General features: G+C 41.3%; 1 protein-coding gene across 4 annotated transcripts in view; it reads right to left on the bottom strand.

Moving 5' to 3' along the window:
- pacs2 (phosphofurin acidic cluster sorting protein 2) overlaps positions 1-23344 on the bottom strand; it is a 63756-nt gene that overhangs the window by 21680 nt on the left and 18732 nt on the right. For all 4 annotated transcript variants that reach the window (XM_084913926.1, XM_084913925.1, XM_084913927.1 and 1 more), the window contains exons 2-4: positions 2182-2269; positions 1803-1892; positions 861-986 (exon numbers count right to left, since the gene is read on the bottom strand). In XM_084913926.1, the coding sequence (XP_084770052.1) occupies positions 861-986; positions 1803-1892; positions 2182-2269 (304 nt within the window). The remainder of the gene's footprint in view (positions 1-860; positions 987-1802; positions 1893-2181; positions 2270-23344) is intronic.

The following is a 23344-nucleotide window of genomic DNA, read 5'->3' as shown; positions in this document are numbered from 1 at the left end:
TGAAAAGATGGAAAAAAACAGGACTGCTGGACAACATTCAGTACAGAGTCTGTGAAGCAGCTGTTCACTACCACAACGAGGTACAAGGCATGACAAAGATATGATATATTACTGTACTCAGCCTCAGCATAATTCAAAGCAGCAGCAAAGAAACTCTAAATTAAAAAAAAATAAAAAATTGCTAAGAAATCCAAAACTGACTATAAACTCTCACCAAAAACACAAAAAGAAACTAAAAAATGCCTACAAACAACAACAAAGATGCACAAAATGACTTGCAAACAACAAAGACACAACATTTAATAAAGTAAAAGCCAAACCACTGCAAAGAGAATGACCACAGACAACCAACGCAACAACAACACCAACAGCTTGACTTGTGGTTTGAGATTTGAGGTCGCTGTGTGTTTCTTTAAGTTTGAGAGTCTATATAGGACAGGATGTTTTACAAGTCTGTGCCAAGGGCTCATAATCAGTCACTTGGTTTTTGGATGAGCACAAAAAGCTGCCCAACATCTCTTTGGGTTATGAGCCCTAATTCAGAAGATACTTTTATTAGAACTTATAAGCCTCTAATTTGAACAACAATAAAACGTGTATTTATTTAATAAAAATCATAATCTGGGTTGAAACGGGAAAAAACAACAACTGTATCCACACAGAGGGACATGTTAAGGATAATTTAAGGCTTTCAATTATTACTTTTCAGTTTTAATTGTTTTGGCACGATGGTAGAAAAATGACCGGCACTTTTCTGCTATTAAACAGAGTCTTCAGAACACAAGTGCAGCAGAGCTCCTGAACCCACTGTTAACACTCGAGGCGAACAACATGAGCATATATGCAGGGCAAGACTGTACCTCTGACATATCGATAGATCCAATCGCGAGAGTCTTGTAGCCTAAAATGGTTCGGTTCTTGTATCTTTTCCGCCGCTGGAGCATGATCTGCAGCTTGTTTCCTTCCCGCTTTAAGAAGTGCGGGTACTGAGTGTGAGAGAAACAGGAAACCAAGGAGGAAAAAGTGTAAGTTACTCATTCATACTTGGACCCACAGCTTGGAGTATAGATTTGAACAATTAAGCAAAGGTCTGTTGATATTCTATATTTCACTTATTCTTAGCAAAGTCCATAAAAAGACAAAAAAACCAAAAACAAATTCATAGAAAAAGCCAGAACTGGTGTTCAAAACCATCAGCGAGGCAAACTGGAGCACTGTGGGACAGTTCTTTCATTAGAGAGGTGCTGTAGTTTTCCTTCGAGTCAGCTGCACATATTCATAAACTGATGAACTGTTCACTTAAAATGACAAATGCTAATTATTGCATTACGAGCGATTCAAATATCCTCAATTAAAAGTCGCCTAATCTGCCTCTTCATCACCCTGTGGGTTTGTTTTTGAAACCGAGCTGACTGAAAATAGTCCAGAGACACGCCATTAAAGTTTGCCTCAGCCTCCAGCTTGTACTGAACGCGTGTGCATGTGCGAATTGATGCAGATTTTGTTGTTGCCAGGCTTAATATCCGTGCACGCTCAAAGACTAATACATGCTTTCAGCACTGTGGAAAATACATTTCTTCATTTCTTACAATACTCAAAATGATCTATAATGGAACTGTGTTACCATGGCAACTATGGCAATAAACCTCATCCCACGCATAGTTAACAATGTCAGATGTTACCTCGGAGAAGAAGAACAAATGCAGAGTTAAGACCTGTTCCCATATGGTTTATTTGGGAACATATGTTTGAGTTTTCTCATTGTTGTTTTTTTTAAGGTGATGATTTTTTTTCTCCTTTACCTGCAGCGAGAAGGTGAGAGCCAGATCAGTCTCCACAGACCCACTGGGTGGCAGCACAATCTCATGGGACCTTAAAATCCGTTTGGAGCCCTGCAAAAACACACATGAATATTTAAATAATTTAAAAAATACTAACCCCTTGGTGTTTCATTTAATGAGCACTATATGCTGAAAGTATGCACTCTCTCTGAAAGCTGCTACTTACTTTGCAACACTTTATAGAGTGTGCATATGAAGGACCTAAAATGATGCGTACTACCATTTAAAACAAAACATTTCTTTAAATGACCAAAATGAGATCAATCAACATGAGTACCTCAAACAGGACACACAAACCACATTCTGTTGTGTCGTGTTTATAACTGTATGTAGAGCGTACCTGGATTTTTACTGCTATGACCACAGAAATCAGCTCTTTATCAAGTTCCCTCATGACGACCAGCTTCTTCAGGGTCAGACTGCACAATCTAAACACAGACACGCAGAAAGAGATGAAGGCAGGAAAACATGTTTAGTTTAGTACTGCTGGGGTGTTTTTAATAAGCACAAACACATGAGTCATTCACAACAACCCAGATGGTGAGTTTACTAAACACGCTCAGGAAAAGAGATGACGGCCAACAATTGCACAGAACACAAACAGAACTGCGCAAAGGTCTCGGGCCGCCCTTTACTTCTTTAGATTTCCATCCATGGAGTCAGATTTTCTTGTAATTTATAGTTCCCCAGGCTTTCTGATGGTCTATCAAAGTTTTTCTTTGAACACTGGCTGCTTTTTATCTTATTTTCAGATCAGTCGTATAACCTGTGACTCATTCAGGCATAAAAACTGCACCTAACTATTAAAAAAAAATGCAACACATAACACAGTTTGACAGGCATAAAAATAAGATTTTTGCACTAAGATGATTCCCAAAGAGCTATCTCCAGCAAATGAACAGTATCTAAAATTCATGTCTTTAAAGGAATAGGAAAAAATCCAGTAAAGACCTAACACAAGACGTGCAAGATGCATCCGGCCCTTCAGTTGATCAAGCTAGTGTTCAATAAAGCCTCATCAGAAATTGTCTCAGTGGCTTTCAAGTAGCTATTTTTATGGCTGACGTATGCCAGATTACATAAGAAGTGGACTCCAAATGATGGAAACAGGTCTTTTGGAGCGATGAATCCAAATTTGAACTCTCCTGACCTATTAATTGTTATCAATATGTGTGTGGAGGAGGTCAGGAGAGACCGTGAATGTCTGGTCGAGGCTCTGTCATTGTTCGGGGCTACATTGGACCCAGTGGTGTTGGGGATCGTGCCAAAACTAATAGATTTATGAACACAGAAAAATAATGTCACACTGTTTTTCCATGTTTGTTTGAACACGTTTCAAAAATTTCCCATTTTCGAAACAGAAAGGATCCTCTGTATTTTGCCCAAAGATGCTGCCGGCGTGATCGAGCCACCGACCCACTATACCTCCTGAGACTGTAGAAACGTTTGTGGGTTGTAGCATTGACACATTTAGTAGAAGAGAAGAAGAAGAAAAAAAACTGCCTTTAGGTCATGTTGCCAGAAAGACTTTCATTTAAACTTCTGTTGACATTTTTCTTTTAGAACTCTTTAACTGTGACTTTAACGGACGTCTCCTGCATAATAGGCACTCCTGCAAATATTAATAAGTCTTCTTAGAGCTGTCGCTTTCTAGAGTGGGGGATTAGCTGCCATTATATACAGTGTACATATGATACAAGTGTATGATCGTGTTGATTTTTACCACAGATTTAATGACATATCAGTACAGAAACTCGGGGATTCACAGATTATGCAGAGGGAGGTGTTGCAAAAGTATGTCTTTGCTTTGGGTTTTCACTTCCAGCGCTGATGTGTAAAATTTGTCTGAAATCGAGACGTGCACGACCGGCAGACACGGCGGCTTATAACAGCTAATGTGATATTATTTTGATGTAAGCCGGATAGCGGGTATAATGAGCCCCTTACTGTTCTATTTGATCCAAGTGTCAACCAAATATTCACATTTAGGAACTTTGGCTTTTTAATTAATTTCGAGGTTGCAATCAAACATGTGACCAGAAGTGGCCCGTGAGCACCTAAAAGTGATCTCAGTTCAGAATAACGACAAAAGAAAATCCCATCTAACTGAAAGTGAAGTTCACACGAACATTTTCCTACACTTCTTAGTCTAACTTGAAGGGAACCAAGGGTTTTGCAGCAGGCTGAGCTAAATCCTCTTAGTCGTCATCAACCAGTAGAGCAGAAGAGCAACAGTGAAGGAGAACAGTGGCGGGGTAGCATTGTTAGGGTGGTGTGTGTTGAGGAGGGGGGGCTGCTTTAACAAGCCTGTCACGACTTTTTTCAGGCACTTCCTCAGAAAACGTAAGAAGAAGAAAAGTTTTGTGTGTGTGTGTGTCTGTGTTTTTCCCCCCCTAAAGGAGCCATTCTTTCGAGGCACTCTTTGGCTGCTTTGACTAAATCATTCAGAGCAGGCTCAGTCTGGAGGTCAACCATTTATCATCTGGCTCTCCTTTTTATGGCAAAATTAAACAGTGTGTTCACAGTGCTGCTACTTCGAATGACATCACTCCTAAATTATTCGGGTGCATTCAGGAGTAAAAGTAGCTATTCACCAAGTTTTGTTGGTTAAAACAGCCATGGGAGGCACGGAAGAGAGAAATGTGTGAGTGAAAGTCCAAGGCATTATTAAACCATCAACCATATTCAGTATCATTTAGCAAGACTGCCTCATTGACCTTGCAAGTAATCTCAATCCTCTTTGACTTTCCTATTTTGAGAACAGGAAACGAAGAGGTGAGGCGGCACCGGTATCGGTCAGAAGCTTCCAAACCGCACAGTCTGCTGAGCGACAATTATAAAGTCGTGTCTCTGCAGCGGAGAGGTATCAATCATCCTCGAGGGAAAGGAAAACACTGCGACAGAGAGACGAGATGCCACGACAATGGCAGGTCTGAAGAAGCCCTAGCAGGCTGAATGAAGACTTTTCTGTTCTTCAGCTGAGACAGGACCCAAGAAATCCCAGGCACAATGGAAGCAAACCACATGAAGGCTCGCATTGTGTGCGAGCTGCCTCACACACAGACAATATGCAGCATTCTTGTACTCCTGTTTTGTATTCTACCCTGTTCCCATTGGTCCCAAGCCCACAACAGCATCTGTCTGAGCTATGCTATAGGTGGCTAGATGTTGATTTGAGTAGGCACTGACAGCTGAATGATACCTGCTGCACAGACTGCACATTTGGCTTTTTTGTCCTATTTTGCAGCATTGGGGTCAAATCAACTTAAAGGAACTAAAGTCAACCACTGATATCACACGACTGGTCAAACAACCCTCTGACGTTTGTTTGAGTTTCTTCGCTGAATAACAGTGGTCACATTTTTGGCCCTTTCACTAAGCAGTGGAGTGAAAATGTATAAGCTTTGCAAATGTAGAATCTATTGCACAGCTGTTGCATTGGATTGTATCAAATCTGAAAAAAGTGTACCAAATAAACCCATCTATATACAGTACTATGCAAATACTTGGGCAACCCCCATTTCTTTATATTTTGGGATAAAAACGTGAAATGGGTGCAATATGTATTAAAATGTGCTAACACGTGTGGAAATACAGTATATAAGGCAAAAACTGTTCTGTTATAATTTGGCATTAATCGACCGTTCCCCCCCCCTCTTTCCCTACCTTAAGAATGGCTTCTGACAGCATCCCTTTCACTGAGACCATATCTGATGAGGCTTCAGTAGAGGGATCAGCTGAAGTGAAGACCAGATGTGTCTCTCGAGTCTTGTGGTAGTTTTTATTTTCTGTTTCTTAAGAACATGACTTTTAGATACCGTTCACCTGGTGCAGATAATTTTTTGTTTGTCTGCCACTTCTTTTTTCCTCCACTTGTCCAGTTTCATTAAAAAAAAAATTTAAGTCACACTGCACACTCTGCAAACATATGCCAAGCTTTTGACTAATACTTCTTTTGGAATCACCGTGCTTTTGAAATAATAATATTTTCTGTCTGTCAAGCTGTTATCTTTGGCAGTTTTCAGAGATTCAATCAAAGAAATGATAAAAATGAGGGGTGGTTAAAGACTTTTGCTCTATACGTTAGATACTATATGACAACATTGTGTTGTTCCTAAGAAAATCTATATATTGTCGCATAATTCCCATCTCTGCCTGAGCAAACTCCACGTAGCCTGGTACGAGACATCTGTGGTACCGCCTACATATGTCTGATGTTCTGCTCATCCATGTTTTTCCCCCATCGCAGAACAAAACTAAACAAAAAGACAGAAAAGAAAGACTGGAGCGATGACTGGAGCGGGCATCTTCTTAGGCTTGAAACTGCAAACCTATTACTACAAAGCCAACAAAAATGCAGCACTTAAGATGTCAAGCAGTAAATCTAAATGCAGACGTAAACGTTACCATTCACTTTGTCCACTTTAGTGTTAATTGGGCCATTTTTACATTATGCAATCCCATTACCGCTCTGTGCTATAACACTGTGACGTATGGGCAGGAGAAGCTGTCGTCAGCTCAGCCTTGAATGTTAAGTGCATAATTTCATTCAGTTGAGTATGAAGCCAGGACTAAAAAGGTTAATAGCTCTGTTTCTGTGCAGCGCACAGACTCTCAGGAAGCCTTTAACAGTGAAGCACTGTAACATATTGTAAATCATGATCTGATAATTGCCCTTTCAGAAGGAAGCTTCCAAGTGAAAAGTTACTGGTCATTGATGCTAACAAGGAAAAACGATAGACGTCATTTTTATAATTTCTGAATGTCATATGTTGTAAAGACATAAAGAAAATCGACACTTGAACCGGATTAAAAATGTTAATTGATAATTAATATTAATACAGTGGTTTTACCAACAACATAACTCCAGGAAGCTTCCATTAGTTTGCTTGGAGGCTGTAAAAGTTGGTGAGGCCGTGAGGAGTATCCGACTCAGCCTGAACAGCTTCACTGTTCCAAAGAACAATATATGACAACAATGCACAGTGCTGGCGTTCACTCAGCAGCTGCTGCCTTTTTCACTCTGCATTGAACTCGAAGGCGTTCCCACCACTTCGCCATCTCCCGCAAGTGAGTGCACACATCGACACTCGTGCTCACACACAGCCGTGCTGCTGGCGCTGGAGCAAAGAAACCTGTTCCCTGTTCTGTCCCCTCTCTGTCACCCCAGGGGAGACTCCGGCCTTAAGAAACACACGGCCTGCTGCCTCGAGCGTTGCCTGCCAAATCCCGATCCAGTGGCCAAGCTCGGCACAGATGCTCTGGCAGAGGGAATTAGCATCGGGCCCAGTGTGGTGCTGTGATAGCACCATCACATTTGCTTCTTCTGCCAACAGCAACACTCCGACAGGAATTTGTTTTGGTGTCACTGAAAATAAACACCATTCACTGGTGAAACAGGACAGAATCATATTGATACCACACACTACAAGAAATGTCCTGAAATGTGTCTATTATGAATCATGAACTTTATCACTTGGATCACTGAACCTACCCTGTTAAAAAAAGAATAAAGGAGCAAAATAACAGGATAAAGACCCTGATACTGCATAGTGGACAGAAAAATCACACTTTCAGATGGAAAGATGTTAAAACCACTTAGTGTAATACCATCATTTTAGCTACATTGCTCAGTCTGTATCTATTGTTGCCATGACAATGTCTTATTCAAGATATGTGCAGTATCTATCTCAGTGCTCTATAACTGCTCTGTTTGTATAGTTGTAAATCTTGTCCTTGAAGAAGGTTCAGGCTGATACGTATCTATGAACTTTAAATGTTATAATGTAAAATTATTAAATATCCTGGAGGATCTTTCTGACCTCTGTGTGTGGATAGCACAGATGGATACTACCACCCACTCCTCTAAGCATTAACATGTTATCCTAAAACAGAGTACCTATTTCCAGGTGCTGATCTTATATCCAATTTGCACACAGAATTAAAGTGTAGTCTATTTTATATTTATCTTTTATTGCTCTCAGGGCTGCAATCAAAATCATAAAAACTAAAACTGTCTTTTAGACATTAGTTTAATGAAATCCTCAATTTATAATCCATCAGATTCTCCTGTCATTTAAAGATAAGGCTGTGATCTTGATAAGTCTGTTAACTTAGGCAGTTGGCATCTCTTCTCCAGTCTCACTGACCAAAGCGCTTAAATTGCTCACTCATTCATTCAGCACTCTTAACGGCAAACTACTGCACAGAGCTCTTCCTCTCACCCCAGCTCTTCTTCTTTGTCTGCAGCAGCTGTGTCGCTTTCAGTCTGTATTATGTGTTTAATCTCTTCGTATAGTTTTTTTTTTTACTTCATTTGTAACATCAGCTGCTCTTCTGCCAGTGAACTTACACATAACTGTGATTGATCAGATGCTGCCAGCATGACTCCTTTCATGTGTACGCTCAGGGGAAATGCTCAGTTAATTTATGGAGGTGATTGCTAGTTTTCTGTGACTGCCACTCTGTGGTGGAATGAGTTTTGGCTGAACATCCTCCAGTAACTGGTCAGCACTTTATGGAAAGGGTGTGAAGGATTGTCCAATACTGTCTGTAATTTGCACAGCATGCTCCTTTCTGACTCTGCCATCACAGTCAACCTCCACACCCACAACATTACTGGCACTGAGGATCAGTCTGCTGGTGTGTGCTGCTCTGACTGCTGCTCCAGCACTCCACAGCATAGAGGATCTCCACAGACTAATAAAACATCCAGAAATTCGCCCAGCAGATATTAAAAGACCTCAGTCATCTGAGAAAGGAATGACTTCAACCCTTCTTGCAGAGGGCTTCTACTTTTTCCAAATACTGGGGTATTTGTAATCCTTCATCTCACACAGACCCCTTGGATGGAAACAGGGGGTCACTGCTGTTCTGGTGCTCATCAACCAGCTTCTTCTCCTTAATCAAAACTGTAAATAACTTAACAACAAGCCAGCAAACACTGAGGTTACTCAGAATTTTTAGAAAATTCTCAAGCACAACTCTAACAAATACTATACAACTGAATATACAGCACTTTGCAACTTTCAAAAAGGAGCTAGGTTGCATTTTATTAATAGACGCAGCTCCATATAGGCATCTTTACACGGGAAAGCATTTAAATTTTACTGGAATTTAAATGAAAGCTGATGTTTTGTTTCTTTAGTCGAGCACAGCATTAGCTAAAACAGGCAAAAGACAAGTTAAGTACAAATGTGGCAGATCAGCTCAGACAAGTATCTGTCCCTTTTTTTTTTAAAAGGCTCTGCAAGCCACTTTGCAAGCCGTCCTAACCCCAGCTGCTCCTTTCATAATGTATCTGACTTTTTCTGTGTCATTGCTTTCACCGAGTCCCGCTCTATTATGGGTTCAGAACCGTATCTCAAGATAGAAATAATTGTGTTATGGATTCAGTGAAATAAAATCTATAATTTCTTTTAAGGAATCATTTTAAAACTAAATTCTTTTTAAAAAAAAAAACACTCACGGAGGCAAGGGAAGAGCACAACAGCAGAGACATGCTTGAGGTTCAGTTTCAACTCCTGGATTTTCACCTTCTGTTAATAGTGTGAATTGAGCAACTGGACACTGGGAGCTCTGCAGCATTGAGCAGCAAACTGCATCGATAATGACATTTCCTACTTCACACTGTGACTTCCTGCCCTTTTGCCCCACATTCCACCCACACACCGAGGCACTTAAAATAGATGGTAGAGCATGATATAGGAATTAGGTAACAATATCAGATTTCTGATTTCATGAGTGAAACAATCTCAGTGGTCCGGTGGGTTCTACAAGACAGTGGGTACTCTGCCTTCGTGTAAGCTAACACAACGCTTTCATCCAGCTTCAACAATAATGTACCACATGCTGCTTTTGTAGAAACTGAGTCTTAGACCATGAAGCAAATGATAAAGTAAAGGGTTTACCGTATAGCAGTATGCTTTTTTATTAAAAGCTTGGAGAGAACTCAATATTTTTCTTAGAGGAGCGGTGGAGAATCATTTTTCCCCATCAGTGCAGAAATTTTTTATGGTGAAACACAAATTCACTCTTAAATAACAATCCAGTCAATCTCATCACACGACACAGGCCGTGTCATGCTTTCTGCATCTTTCAATCACTAAGAGAAAATCCAATTTCTGAATGTGTCGAACTGATAATGGACTTGGGCCAGCCTTGCAATGTTCACCAACACCTCAGGGCTGAGCAGAAAGAATGATTTCAAAGCTGCACAAAGCACTATAGCTGCAGCTCTTCTACACCTTCAGCACTCCAACCTCAGGCTGGCTGAGCCAGCGAAGCAGACTGCACCAAATTGTACCACACAACCTTTCCTTTCCAGTTCACAACGCAGTCTTTTCCTCAGAAACTGAAATCTGATCTGGGGTTATTCTCCAGGGTAGTATTTATTAATAAAAAAATAATCTCATTAAACTCTAATTCCATTAATTGTTCAGGTTTTATCATATTTGAGAATCTACAGGCGGCGGTGGAAAGAAGAAGCCACACTTGTCAGCGCTCATTGCTCTTTCCTGTCTTTACACAGCGTGTGGATTTGATCCGTGTTTGGGATTCTTTCCTCACTAATAAAATGAGTATTTAACTCACAGCTGGGAGCCAAAGGGAACGACTTGCCTCTGCAGCATAAAGCAGCATTTTTTATTAGCTTTGGTAAAACATCATTAGCAGCAGGTCAAACACTTAAAAGTGTTTCACCTGCAGTTTGGCTGTTGTTCAATATACTACTGCGCTCTCAAGACACAGAGGAAGCATGCTGTATCCATTTGCTTGTATACAGGAGGGTAATTAATGATCTTTAGATGGAGATAAAGTGCATGGGTCTTAAATTTTCTGCCTGCAAAGTTGGTGCATTAGCCCGCTCCATGCAGGCAGATCAAGCCAAACATGCGACAGCTGCGCAAGCATGAACCCAGGACTGATGGGAAACAAACTGATGGCAGTGGCAGTTGGGCAGTCTCTGATAATCCTTTTTAATTCAGACACTTTAGTTTGCAGCATGAATTTTCCGGCCTGCCAGGGAATTGTTTTGTTTCTCCGCGTCTAATGTAGGTTAACAGGCAGCCATCAGTTATGAATAAAGTAGAGTGCAGACCATGTGAGCGTGTGCGTAAGCAATGATTTTGAGTGCTCGCTGCTTTGCAGGCTGGAATGCATTAAGAGCCAGTTTGATGTGTGTCATACTGATGCACTTCTCCTGGTCTGACATTCCTATGAGTACAGCCAGCACTGTGGAAGGATTAAGCGAACAGCTGATATCATATATTTCACTACAGCATTTATGTGTCCTATGTTGCATGTTTATCAAAGTAAATCTGTTTGGAAACTGAACCATCCTGAAAGTACCAGTATCTACAAAAAACTTGGAAAAAACTAATATTGGACAAAGTGTGACCAGATGCTACACTGAGGTTTATCCTGTCTTGGTGCAGAATGTTACCCAAACATGTAACTCCCAACTATTTTTGTTAGATATGCTCCCACGGGCCTGTCTGATAAGCTCCAACACCCATCATGCTTCAAATGTATCCATCTGATTTCATATTAAACCGTTGCTACCATATTACGAGTGAAACGCATACGGCTTAAAATCCGGTGCAAGTACAAAATTGATTTTCTTTCTAAAATTAGAGCATGCGGCTTTTAATCAGGTGCGCTCTGTAGTCCGGGAATTACAGTAATTCTCCTGTTAATTCTCCAACCTACCAACCTACCATCTGGCCCTGGGGTGAGAGGGTCCCATGATCTCCGACTCATGTTTGTTGAAAGGGATGAAATGAGAGTTTATTTAGGAATATGAGCTATAACTAATATTTTATTGGTATTAAAATCTGGTTTTAATGTGGAAGCCCTCCAAAGATTTGATTCTGAAGTAGGGAGAAATGTCGCTCCCTTGTCCTTTCACTCGTTTGCCATCTACCTCTGCACAGTCCTTTCTGATCAAAGGTCCTGAACACTGTTTGTTTCAATGGCAGTTGTTTGGGGTTTTTTGCAGTCGGTGCATTTTTCTTTGTGATTAGGAACAAATGGAAATCCGACTGTTTTCGATATTCTCCGGTCTGGCATAAATACGACCATATGTGCTAGAGAACATCATGGCCAGGTCCCTGCCTGTCCCAGCCTCTCGTGCAGCGTTGATTTTCCTCCCTGTGTTCAAATGCTGCATGCTACATTGACCTACATTCTCACGTCTCCCGGGATTCTGGAAAATCCACGTCCTCTTGTGTCAGCCCATCCTTCTTTCATTAAGGTAATCATGCTCTCCCTCTCTCGTTCAGTTAGTCACACTCAACCCATCTCCAGCTTTATGACTCATTGAGAAAGAAGTCTGCAATCACCAAAACAACTCCTCAGCTGGAGAATGCTGTGTGCAGTTTAAGAAAGGCAACTGTCGGATGCACCAGCAGCCAACCGCACATCTCTCACCTGTCAGAGACCAAAAATGTCACATGGGAGGGACCCACGGTTTACGCTTCATTTTTTTAAGAGCACTGCCTCGTGTGGCTCTGTTGTTTTCTTCCCATTGTTAGTGTCTGATTAAGTTCACCTGTGGAACATTAAACCTCCCTGTGGCCCAATTCCAATCCGGCCCCTGGAGCCTCTCCCTCCACACACTCACTCTGTGCTTTTGAGTGGAGGATCCACCAAATTAAGTGCTCCTTAAAACCAAGTAGTTCTGTGGAAGTGTTACTTAACCATCAAACAGCGAGTCTGCACCGACACAGGCTTAACAAGGCTTACCAACCACAGTCTGGGAAGGTGCAGCATCTGTTTTGTGTGTCTAATAATGCAGGAAACTACGCACTACACACAGAAAGAAATGCCTCATTAATTATTAAAATTAAACAGGTTTTGAGAAATGTTCTACACATGTCCATATGAAGTTTTTTTAAGGTGCCAACAAATTAAATATATTATTATTATTATCATTATTATTAGAATTATTATTACTGGAAGTTCCTGCTCAGTGCAAGAGACTTGCAGCTTGGTCATGACTATCTTCCAAGACAACTAACTGATTCTTATTGTTTACCATTTATTTTATTCAGTTTTTGTTTTGTTGCTTTCTTATCATTTCCACAAGGAAGACACTGACACCATTACTGTTGTCCAATCACCTTCTTGCCTGCCTTCTTAGAGCCAATCAGCCACCACTCTGCGTCATTTAAATCTGTGCTCTCGGTCATTCTCCCTTTCAAACTCTCATCTCCACCTCACTTCTTTAAAGTGAACTCTCCTTATTTAACTGTTATTGTTTGAGAGCTACACTTGAATTTCCCTGACGGAATTATCTGGATCTATGGATGTTGTTCCATCTCATTTAACTCTACTTGAGTTGGTGTTAAAAGAAGGTAAATCATGTTTTTCTCAAATGGCAAAGAGAGCCAAACTATTCAAGGGCTTGATCACTGCAGCCTTTTATTTTTACCTTTATTTTTTTATTAAGAATTTATCAATCACCTGACCAGTCCCTAGAGAGTTTGGATGCTGCCCGTCATTGTGCTTTACAAAAAAACAACATCAAAAAACTGCTTTTAAATACGTTGACCCAATTTCTTGGAATAATCTACAGAAAGAGCAGAAATTGTCAGAACTGGTTACATTCGAGGAGTATAAGTCTGTGTCTTTGGGTCGGTTTGACTACTTTTAATGTCTGGTTAATGCTCTTGTAATGATCTGTTACTGCACATGATTTGCATGTTTGTGGTCACTTGTCTGTACTGACTATCGGCTCAGGTGCTTTTCTTTTTTTGTTATGTTCTTATGTCCAAGTCCCTCTTGAAAGAGAGATTGTAATCTCAGTGAGACTCAAGGATAACGACCTATATATCTAGTCCTTGTGTTAGGGCAGTGATGGGGGCAAAAACTAAAAAAAAATCATAGCTCATAGGTCAAATCCAACCCTACATACAAAAAGATGTGTTTTATTATAATTTTTTTTATTTGATTTTCCAGAAAAATACTTTTTCCGACAGTGCAAATACATAACATTTCAATCCTAATAAATACAACCTTGTAAAGCATAATGACAGTCAATTCCTGACACACAAATACAGGGCACCGTAATAAAAACAGTCTGCTGAAAATGCATTTTTTTTAAAGTTAGTAACAACATTAAGAGCAGCACTTTCCATCGACGATGAAAGAAAATGGTTGAAGATCGCTCCAATTCGCTTTTCTTTCTCTGACACATAAGTACCACCTGTGCGACCGTATTAAAACTAAAATAATTTCGGAAGGAAAAAAAAAAAAACATCCACTCAAACCACTCAACAAGTCAATCTGCAGTCTAACAGGTAACAAAAGGAGCTTGTTTGGACTGAATAATCATGTTTAAGTGTATAAGAACCTCAGCAATGGACAGCTGTATGTTATTTGCAGGGAAAAAATGTAAACGGTGAACAAATCTGTGCAAAGAGTATTAATAAAGTAAAAACTTATGGAAAAAAACTATTTTTATGTTTTATTTCCTTTGAGTAGGTCGCAGATACTGCTCAGAACTTTTATTGACAGACTTTCGAGGTGCAGCTGTGGGGTGGAGGGCTTCAGGTTTGGTGGTCTCAGCACCTCGTCTCTACTTTTTGGCTTAATCGAGTCATGGCCTCCAGCTCACACTGGAGCTCCGAGTCTGTGGTTGTGATTCTCAGCTGGAAAAAAAGTGGAGTGTCCACTCTGGGTCAGGATTCCCACACTTGCTCATGAGTTGAGCGTGAGACTGAGGAATGAACTGGTCCACCATTGGCAGTGTTGCGCACGCTCTAACAATCTTTTGTGATAAAGAGCTGAACGTGAAAGGGAAGCTGGTGATTTGCCGGCCAATTTACATCCCTACCTTCACCTATGGTCATGAACGCTGGATAATGACCAAAAGAGTGAGATCACAGATACAAACAAACAGATACAAGCTTCCTCTAAATGGGATCTGGGTTCCCCCTTAGCGACAAGGAGAAGAGCTCCACTCTCCCCTGGTTCGGAAATCTGACAAGGAATGCCTCCTGTTTGTTTCAGCCATGTCCTACCGGGAAGAGGTCCTGGGGAAGACCCAGAAATTGCTGGAGTGATTACATCTCTCGTACTTAGCTGGAGGAGGTGACCCAGGAGAGGTAAGTCTGGGCCTTTCTGCTTAAACTTCTTGCCTCTGTGACCCAGATCTGGATGAGCAGCAGCAAATGGACTGAAAGATGGATTCTCTGAATCCCTCGTCCGTACATATATATGAATAGTTTGAGATTTCGTTTTTTGATTTTTAACACATTTTGAGTCATTTTAAACTTTTATATGAAGTGTGTTAGAGATTTGAGTTGCTGACAAGTCGAACCTAAACCTTCATTAAAGTTATAGTTACAGTCTTTAATCTTAAGTGGTCCCACCTGCTTACAAAGTTGTTGTGAATGAGCTAATGTTTCTTCCAGCAACTTACAGAAAGAAAATCAATCCTTTATTATTAGCCACACATCTGTGAGAAAATGGCAGACTTCATAAGATGCAACCCTTTTTTAAATGCCTGTGCGCCTGAAATAAACATTTAGGGTGCGATTGTAATTGCTGCTTGTTCATCTCTCCAACAGCCCGACTGGTCTGTTCACACATCTGCGTCTCCTCTCCGATGAGGCGAGGCGGCCACTTCATCACATCCTTTCAAAAGTTAAGCGTTAGATTTGACGAGGATGCGTCTCGCACCTGTCACACACTGAAGTCAGACATGCAGCGGCTGATTGGTGGGTTACTGTCACTGAGGGCACTGGGATTATACATACTGCAGCATATGGTACATGCACAATACAGTGTAAATACTGAAAGCAGATCTGTTAGCGTGCTGTGAAATCAAAGAGAGAAGAAGCAGCAGCGGTCACAGGGGACACAGTGTCCTGCCTGCCCGCCAGGCTCACAACGAAATCTGAGACACATACGTCGCAGAGGAATACTGCATTCCAGCTATTTAGATTCCCTCTGTACACACACACACACACACACACAGTTGGGGTTGGTGTCATCCTACTGTAAACATGCCTCACACATTCAGCCTTAATGGCTGACATGCCACGCACAAGCTTCTGTAACACCACAGGCATCACCCCCCCAATCCCAACCCCCGCATGCCTCACCCGCCTCTGTAGTCAGAAACTGAAGCTGGTAAACAAGACTGGTTGATTTGGATTTTCTAGACATTTCTGGTTGGTGAGCATTACAGACAGGAAAGATGAGTGAGAGTGGTGGATTTATGACAGGAATGAGCGACCACGCTTGAATTTGTTGTGTGTGTGAAAAAAACCCCACAAAATACCAAAAACTTTTGTTTATTCTCATCTAAACAGTGTTATGTGCAAAGACTCAGATTATTGACTTAACAACTGACTTAGCAAAAATATAATTTCAAAAAAGATGCTTTCGGTTTAAAGTACAATATTTGGAATATTCAGATTTCTGCCTACCTCAGGTTTAAGTCAATGCTAAGAACTGAAAGTTCAATATCCATCCTTCATTCAAAAAAAGAACAAACCTCCCTCCAACCATTTCTCATCACTACCAGTGAAGCTCTTATTGTGAAGTCACTTTAATTATGAAGCAGTTGCAGCAGGTAGGTCCAGCTTTTCTGGTGTTTACATGTTGTAGCTGTTTACTGCCACCAGGGGGCAGTGTCACAAACAACTAGACTGTGGGCTACTCTTGCTTCCTCTTGTTGGTCTATCAGCCAACCACAAAGAAGAGCTAAATTATTATGTACAAAGAGCTGAAGTGAAACAGAGAATTGAAAACAATCTCCAAAGCGGTGTCATCTGAGCTTCTCAGATTTTTGATGTTCTCGTGTATTCTTTATGATTTTCATAGAAATCTCCATACGATCAGACTCAGTTGGCCAGTTCACTGACCAGTCCATGAGTAAGGCTTTAGCAGTAAATTTCACAGCAAGTACCCTCAACTCCCAGCAACCATTCACAACCAGTTGGGGAATACCGATTCTTCCCTCCGCGACCACCAGTTGCCAAATGGTTGCAGACTGGTCTTTACCCCTGTGTAACTGGGACCTTAATCACTTGATCTTCTTCTTCAGATTTGACAGTTTCTTTCTCTATAATAAAGTTCACCACTATGGAAGCATGACATGAGTCATGTTTCAGGTTATGGACGACTGTATTTAAACTCTGACCTTTGTTAATTGCCATGTTAGTGTCTGTCTGCTGTTTCCCCTCAAAGATGAATCAGCTCCAGTTTTTAAATCACCCAAAGCAGCTGTGAGACCGAATGCTTAATTTGTAAAAGCTATAAACCAATTCAAGTCCAGAACGAGAGTGGTTCAGACTGATGATCAGGCAATTTCTTCTTGTTTTTCTTCTCTCCTGTTGGATAGTATTATCCTGATAGAGTGAGGCACATGGTGAGACGCCAGGAAGCCTTAGGATGGAGGGAGGGAGTCCTCAGCTGGATCAGTGCCCAGGCTGCCCCCTAAAACACTGCTTTTACATCTCTGAGCTTTACAAATGTGCATGAGGCTGCAATTTTGGGAGAGAGGCAGGATGAATTTATACTCAGCGAGACCAGAGAAAGGAGAGAGAGAGAGAGAGAGAGAGGGAGAAGGGGGGGGGGGGAGTAAAGCTAGAAAAGAAAAGCTTTATAATGAGAGTGAAAGCACACCAAAGACAGAAAGAGAAGGAGGGCAGTGCTTGCACAGATGCAACAACTTATTTTAGATGGTGCAAAAACAGATTTGACAGCCAGATGCTCTTTCTCAGGGTTTTGGTTTCAAGCACTGACATCTGCCAGCCTATAACTCTCAATTACTGCACCTTCCTGAGGAAACTTAAAGCAGCAAGTCAAAAATAAAACTTTGCCAAGAAAAGGTTATTTTTCACTCAGTCTGGGACTACTCTGGGATTTACTGCTAGGATAGTTTCTGTGGCACATGAGGCAGCGACAGGCGGTGAACTAAAGGCTGACCGCAGAACATAAAATACTATAATGTTCGAAAACCTCCACTGACTCCTGTCCGTTGTTAGCCTTGTTGAGTCCTTCTTCTTCTTTCAGCTGCTCCCTTTGGAGGTCACCACGCGGATCATCTTCCTCCACCTCACCCTATCCCTAGCATCCTCCTCCATCACGTCAACCCCCTGCACGTCCTTGTTGCATCCTTCAGTCAAACTATTTGTTCAGTAATTGTGAAAACAATGCATATATTCTAGGAAGTTAAACTAAAAATATAATATACACAAAACTATATGTGCATACATGAAAACCTTGCACACTTTTGCATAAGTATTATCCAATGAAGAAGAGTGTGTTGCCCTGCGAGTGTGCGAGTTCATGGTTTCGCTACCATTTGGTGATTAGTTTGGAAATAAGTGGCATCTTGGAAGGGTGACAATGGCAGCCTGGTTGCGATCAAGATCGCCCAGCTTGTGTGACTGAGGTCTAAGGGAGATGAAGGGATCCACCATCCCAGAGAAGAGACCCATGTAGTGGCTGATAAAGACTGTCAGATGGAGCTGAAGCTAAAGAGACAGAAGATCTAACGAACTATTCAAAGTCAGTGATTGTGTGTAGTCGACTACTATGTAAATTTTCTACCACAGGTCCAGTGGTTACCTAACTTCAGAAATAAAGCACATACCAGCTTAAAATGAAATAAGTAAATTATTATGTATTAAAAACTGCAAGTCCCTTTAAAGTGTGTATTTGCTTTTAATGAGTGCACAAACAAGTTCTCACACAAACTGACATACAGCAAAGTTTCTGGCACATTGAGAAGCATCTGGCAGGTTGTTGGAGACATTAAAGCGAGTCTCACTGGACATGACAACCTTTTGGGTACTTCAGGAATGAACTGGCAGTGACTAAACCCACAACATCATTAGTTCAGACATCAACCATCAACTGTACAAGCTTACAGCTGTCTCCGTTGACTACACATTCACTCAGAGAGTGTAATGTTAATCCCGGATGTCAGAATCAGAGCAGAGAGCAAACCCTGTGGGCTCCCACTCTGCCTCATAATAACATTTAGTCACGCTTAAATTTATACAGTAAAGCATGAAAACATCAGTGCAGTGATTTAAGAAAGTCACTAGTTTTCATGCAATGACAATTGGTTAGGAAAGAAGACATCCTCCATCCCTGCATGAAGGCTGACAGCCGCAGTCGGAGAGATAAGAGGGTAATGGATGTTGTCAAAACTTATTAGTAGGATTGAGGAAACCCCCAGCTTGTGCTGTACTAGCATGCTGCAAAGATGCAGCCTGTCACATGTACTGTGGAACGACTTGTAAAAAGAAAGTTTCTGTTTCCAATGTTTGCATGCCTTCCCACCAAAGAAATATGGATTTCTTGTTTTACCCACAGAGTGCAAAGTGTTTTATTTTATTTGGTATTTAATTGACCACAGATACAATTTTCATGCACCACCGAGTCCTTCGCTTCTGTCATGACATCTAAGAAATTCCTGGGAACATCATGGCACTGCGTCAGCACATTTTCAGCTTGTTAGCCTGTTGGGAAATTTGTCCTTTCGGCTCTGCAAAGACTGTGCAGAGCCCGCTTCAAGTCTGAGGCCAGCATCTTGGGCGTGGAAAAAGGTTAGAATATTAGGAGTCGCCAATCAGGTTGGAGATGTTCATGTTATTCATCATGTTATTTTCTAAATGGAGAGCATACACACAAATGTACAGGATATAATACAAATACTGCTAGCTGCCCATCGACTGGCTTCCAGAAATTGACAAGACACATAATACAGAAGCTGTGTAAAGCTTAGGCCTCAGTTACTCAAAAACAGGTTGGCAATGCCCTGGCAACCTTTAGTTGCTAGGGAAAGATGAGCATTCCTCAACTGTAAGGTGAGATTGTTGCAGGTTTCTGACTGTTGCCGGGTTAAATCAGGTGCAAAGTCAGCAATCACTGAAAAGCGAAACAATCACATTGCTTCGCTTTTCAGTGATTGCTGACTTTGCTTATGGTTTGCATCTAAGACGCTCAGCTGTTTGCAAACACTTGCCTTTTTGCTCCATTTAGCTGTAGTAAAACTTGAAAAAGTGTGATGCAAACCAGTTTAGACTTCGCCTCAGTCGTCTGTTTATTATTCATGAGCAACTTCAAATGCCTTTGAAGTAAAGTTTACACCAACACATTTCAAAAGGCCAGCTTTTACCCTGATGGCAAACGTTACTGGTTTCCAGTTTGTGTCCAAATTTCAGTGTTTGACTACTAATTCAATACCAGTCTGGACCACATGACAGAGCTCTTGGCCTGTGTGACTGAGGCCTAATCTAGTGAAGTCCCACAATAAATTCATATAGTGTATAAAGATAAAAATGAGTGCAGCAACAACTGAAATGATCAAAGTATCTGCAGACCAAGTAGCAGCTGAATCTTATCCACTGCAATGTTAGCGTACCTCATCAGGAGATACTAACACCCTCATTACAGAGTGTCACAGACACATATATGGAAGTTGTAAGTTTCTATACACAATAAAGGTCCAGAGTTTTGCCATGGTAGGCAGACCAAGCAGTCACACCACGCACGCTATAATCAATCGGCTGCGGTTCTTTGCCATAATTCAGGCGTGTACCGGAGGCCCTCGAGCGCTCAGCTGCTCATGCAATATTCAGCTGCGGGGTTTACTGGCTGGCTAAGGAGAAGATGCAGTGAAGTGACAGAGCAAAGCCTAGTAGGTGTGTGTGTGTGCGCATCTGTGTGTAAGTGTGTGTGTTGGTCATGAAGCTCAGGACAAACAGAGCCTAAAATAGATTTGACTTCAACCCTTCTGACAAGAGAAGACAGCTTTGACAACAAGAGTACAAGTCTGTGAATGAATGAGCGCTGAAGTGCACACGTACGCACACAAACACGCCAAGTTAAACATGTTGGCGATGAGTTAGTTCAGAAGATGAACATCAACCTCATCTCTATCTGTTAAACATAAAACTAGCAGAGCCGGTCTAAGATCAGCCATGTTTTTAAGTATTCAGTAGTGACAGATGTGCAGGACACAAATGGAAACTGTGATCAGATCATTCCTCATACAACCTGAACCCATACAGTCCACAACAAAAGCACACACGCATGTAGTCATACACTCATACACATTCATCCCTTCTTTGAAGTCGCTCATGAATAATAAACAGATGACTGAGGCAAAGTCTAAACTCCATCCTGAACCTCCGCGCCCTCCCTTCATATAAATCACGCTCGTATTTGCTCAGTGAATCTGTGTCAGTAGATCATTAAGCTTTGAAGGCCAGCGCAGCGGCAGGAGATACATTCGGCTCCGCTCTGGCTTCTTCACACCTCCACTTCTGTCTGCACAACAGCATGCTTTTATCATGAAAGGTGGTGAGGAGGAAATGCTGGCTGAGGCTCTCCTCAACACTGCCAAACACAAGAATGCCATTACTTATTAGGTCGAGGAAAAAATAGCGAGAAAGAGCACTTCAGATTTTTATCTTTACATGGCAGCGGGGGAAAAACTGTATGCTAGGATTGTAGCTTGGTATTTCCTAATTGGCTCAAAGGGAGGACACGGCATAAAGGGAAGCCAGCATGAGTGAATGGGTGCACATGAAAGATAAAGTAGAAAGAAAAACGAAAGCACGAAAACATAATTAAAGTAGTATTTCTGCATCTGGTTTGGACTAAATAAACTGGAGTTGTGTTAGTGATTGTGTGAGAGAGAATTTAAATTTTTAATTGCACAGCAGGGTAATAATGAGCACAAAAAGTAATTGCGCAAGCTTCAAAAGCGTAACTCCCTGCCGTGTAAACCGTAAAATTCATGTGAAAAATGCAACTGAAAGAGAAAAACAACAGTTAAGTCACAGCACTCACAGCTAAACCGAATTAGACTGAAATGAAAGAAAAACTACTTTAAAAACGAACCAAAGCAGCAGCAGCAGTCGCAAGCAGTTTAAATGCAGTTTCATTCATTTTATACATGAAATATGAAGAGAAGAGGAAGAAGGCGGATTTAATTTGGGGACTAGTTTATGCAGAAAAAGGAGGAAAAATGTAAAAGAGGAAGGAGAAAGAAGGCGACAGAGTGCTAACGGTGACAGTCTCTGAGGATAGACACTCCCTTTTCTACTTAAAACACCGGCTCCTCGCCTCCCCTTAGCCCTCCAGATCGTGTCGTCCCAAAAGTCATTTTGACAGCTCAATAATTGACTGCTTATCTTTTATTAATAGAGAGATCCATTAGGCCACGAGGCCACGAGGCCGCGTCGGCGCTTCACTGTGTGTGTGCTCCGAGACAAAGCACCGCCGGCCTTCACACAAGACACCTCTTTCTTATTGTCTCATATTCTGGCATCTGCTCAACGCTTCACTGTAACACGGCCTCTTAATTAGCCTCACGCACAACAGAGGAGTCTTCACCGTCACTGTGATGGTACATGTTAGACGGTGCAGAAGCAAGGCTATCATCACAGAAGCAGGAGGGAATGAATGGGTTCATTTCATTTCCTGAAACGTCTCTTTTGAGGTTAAAAAAAAAAAGAGCTGTAATCATATTTTGCAAAGGCTGCAGAGACTGAGGCAGGTTTGTGTATTCTTCAAAGGGGCTGTAGATATCAAACATATTCCTTCAGTGAAGTAAAGCCTGTGCCTCATTATCTTGAGATAACAAATTCGAGGTTTGCCAACACTCACGCTTGATTGCTTCACTGACGTTGTCCCAGTTCAAGCTGAAAGAAGGAGCAGAGACAAAGGGAGAGACGGCCATCGATCAAAGAGCAAACTCAATCACTCGTGAAGGCTGAAAGTCGACATTTAAGGAGGTGTGATGGGGGACAAAAGGAACAAAGATGTGCTTTTATTACATTTTATGTGTATATTGAGACAATTAAATGGGAATGACTGCGTCAATGACACAGTTATGCCTGCAATCATCCACAAACAATTCTTACACTGTCCAAAGCAATACTAGCATCAGTGTGAGGCTGCACTGTGACACTTCCGAACGTCCGCATGTTAACGTGCCCACAATGACAATCATACGTGCTGACATTTAGCACGTACTAACAGCATCTGTTAATTCTACTAAACACACAGTTTGTTGGTTGTTCGGTCATAATCCAAAATAATAATAGAATTGATTTTTAAATGTAACAATAGGATCAGTAATTTTATTGTTATTTATCTTTCACAGCAGTTCACCCCGTAACCTGATAGTGGCACTACTGAATAAGTCAGGGGATCACTAAAGATGTCTGGGGGTCATACTCTGAAAAACATGATAAAGGCACTTTTGGCTGTCCCTTACTTTCCAACGATGTGGATTTGGGAAAAGACTCTTCCACTCAGCTGGGCTTTAGACCAGCACTAGATGTAAACTACCTGGGAAACTCCAATAATGTGTCCTCCCAGCCTCAAACCTGTGGTGTGTACAAATGTGTTAACCACTACACTTGTGTACTCCTAAATAAGTTATTTGTATGTTTACAAGTGTTTTGTAATCCATTTGTGATCCATAGGCATTTTGTTATATTTAAAGAAAAAATATGCAATTTAAA

This window comes from Perissodus microlepis, chromosome 19 (genome assembly GCF_051167445.1).
Source record: "Perissodus microlepis isolate ML-2025 ecotype Zambia chromosome 19, ASM5116744v1, whole genome shotgun sequence".
Lineage (NCBI taxonomy): Eukaryota > Metazoa > Chordata > Actinopteri > Cichliformes > Cichlidae > Perissodus > Perissodus microlepis.
This window is presented reverse-complemented; position numbering and strand designations above follow the sequence as displayed.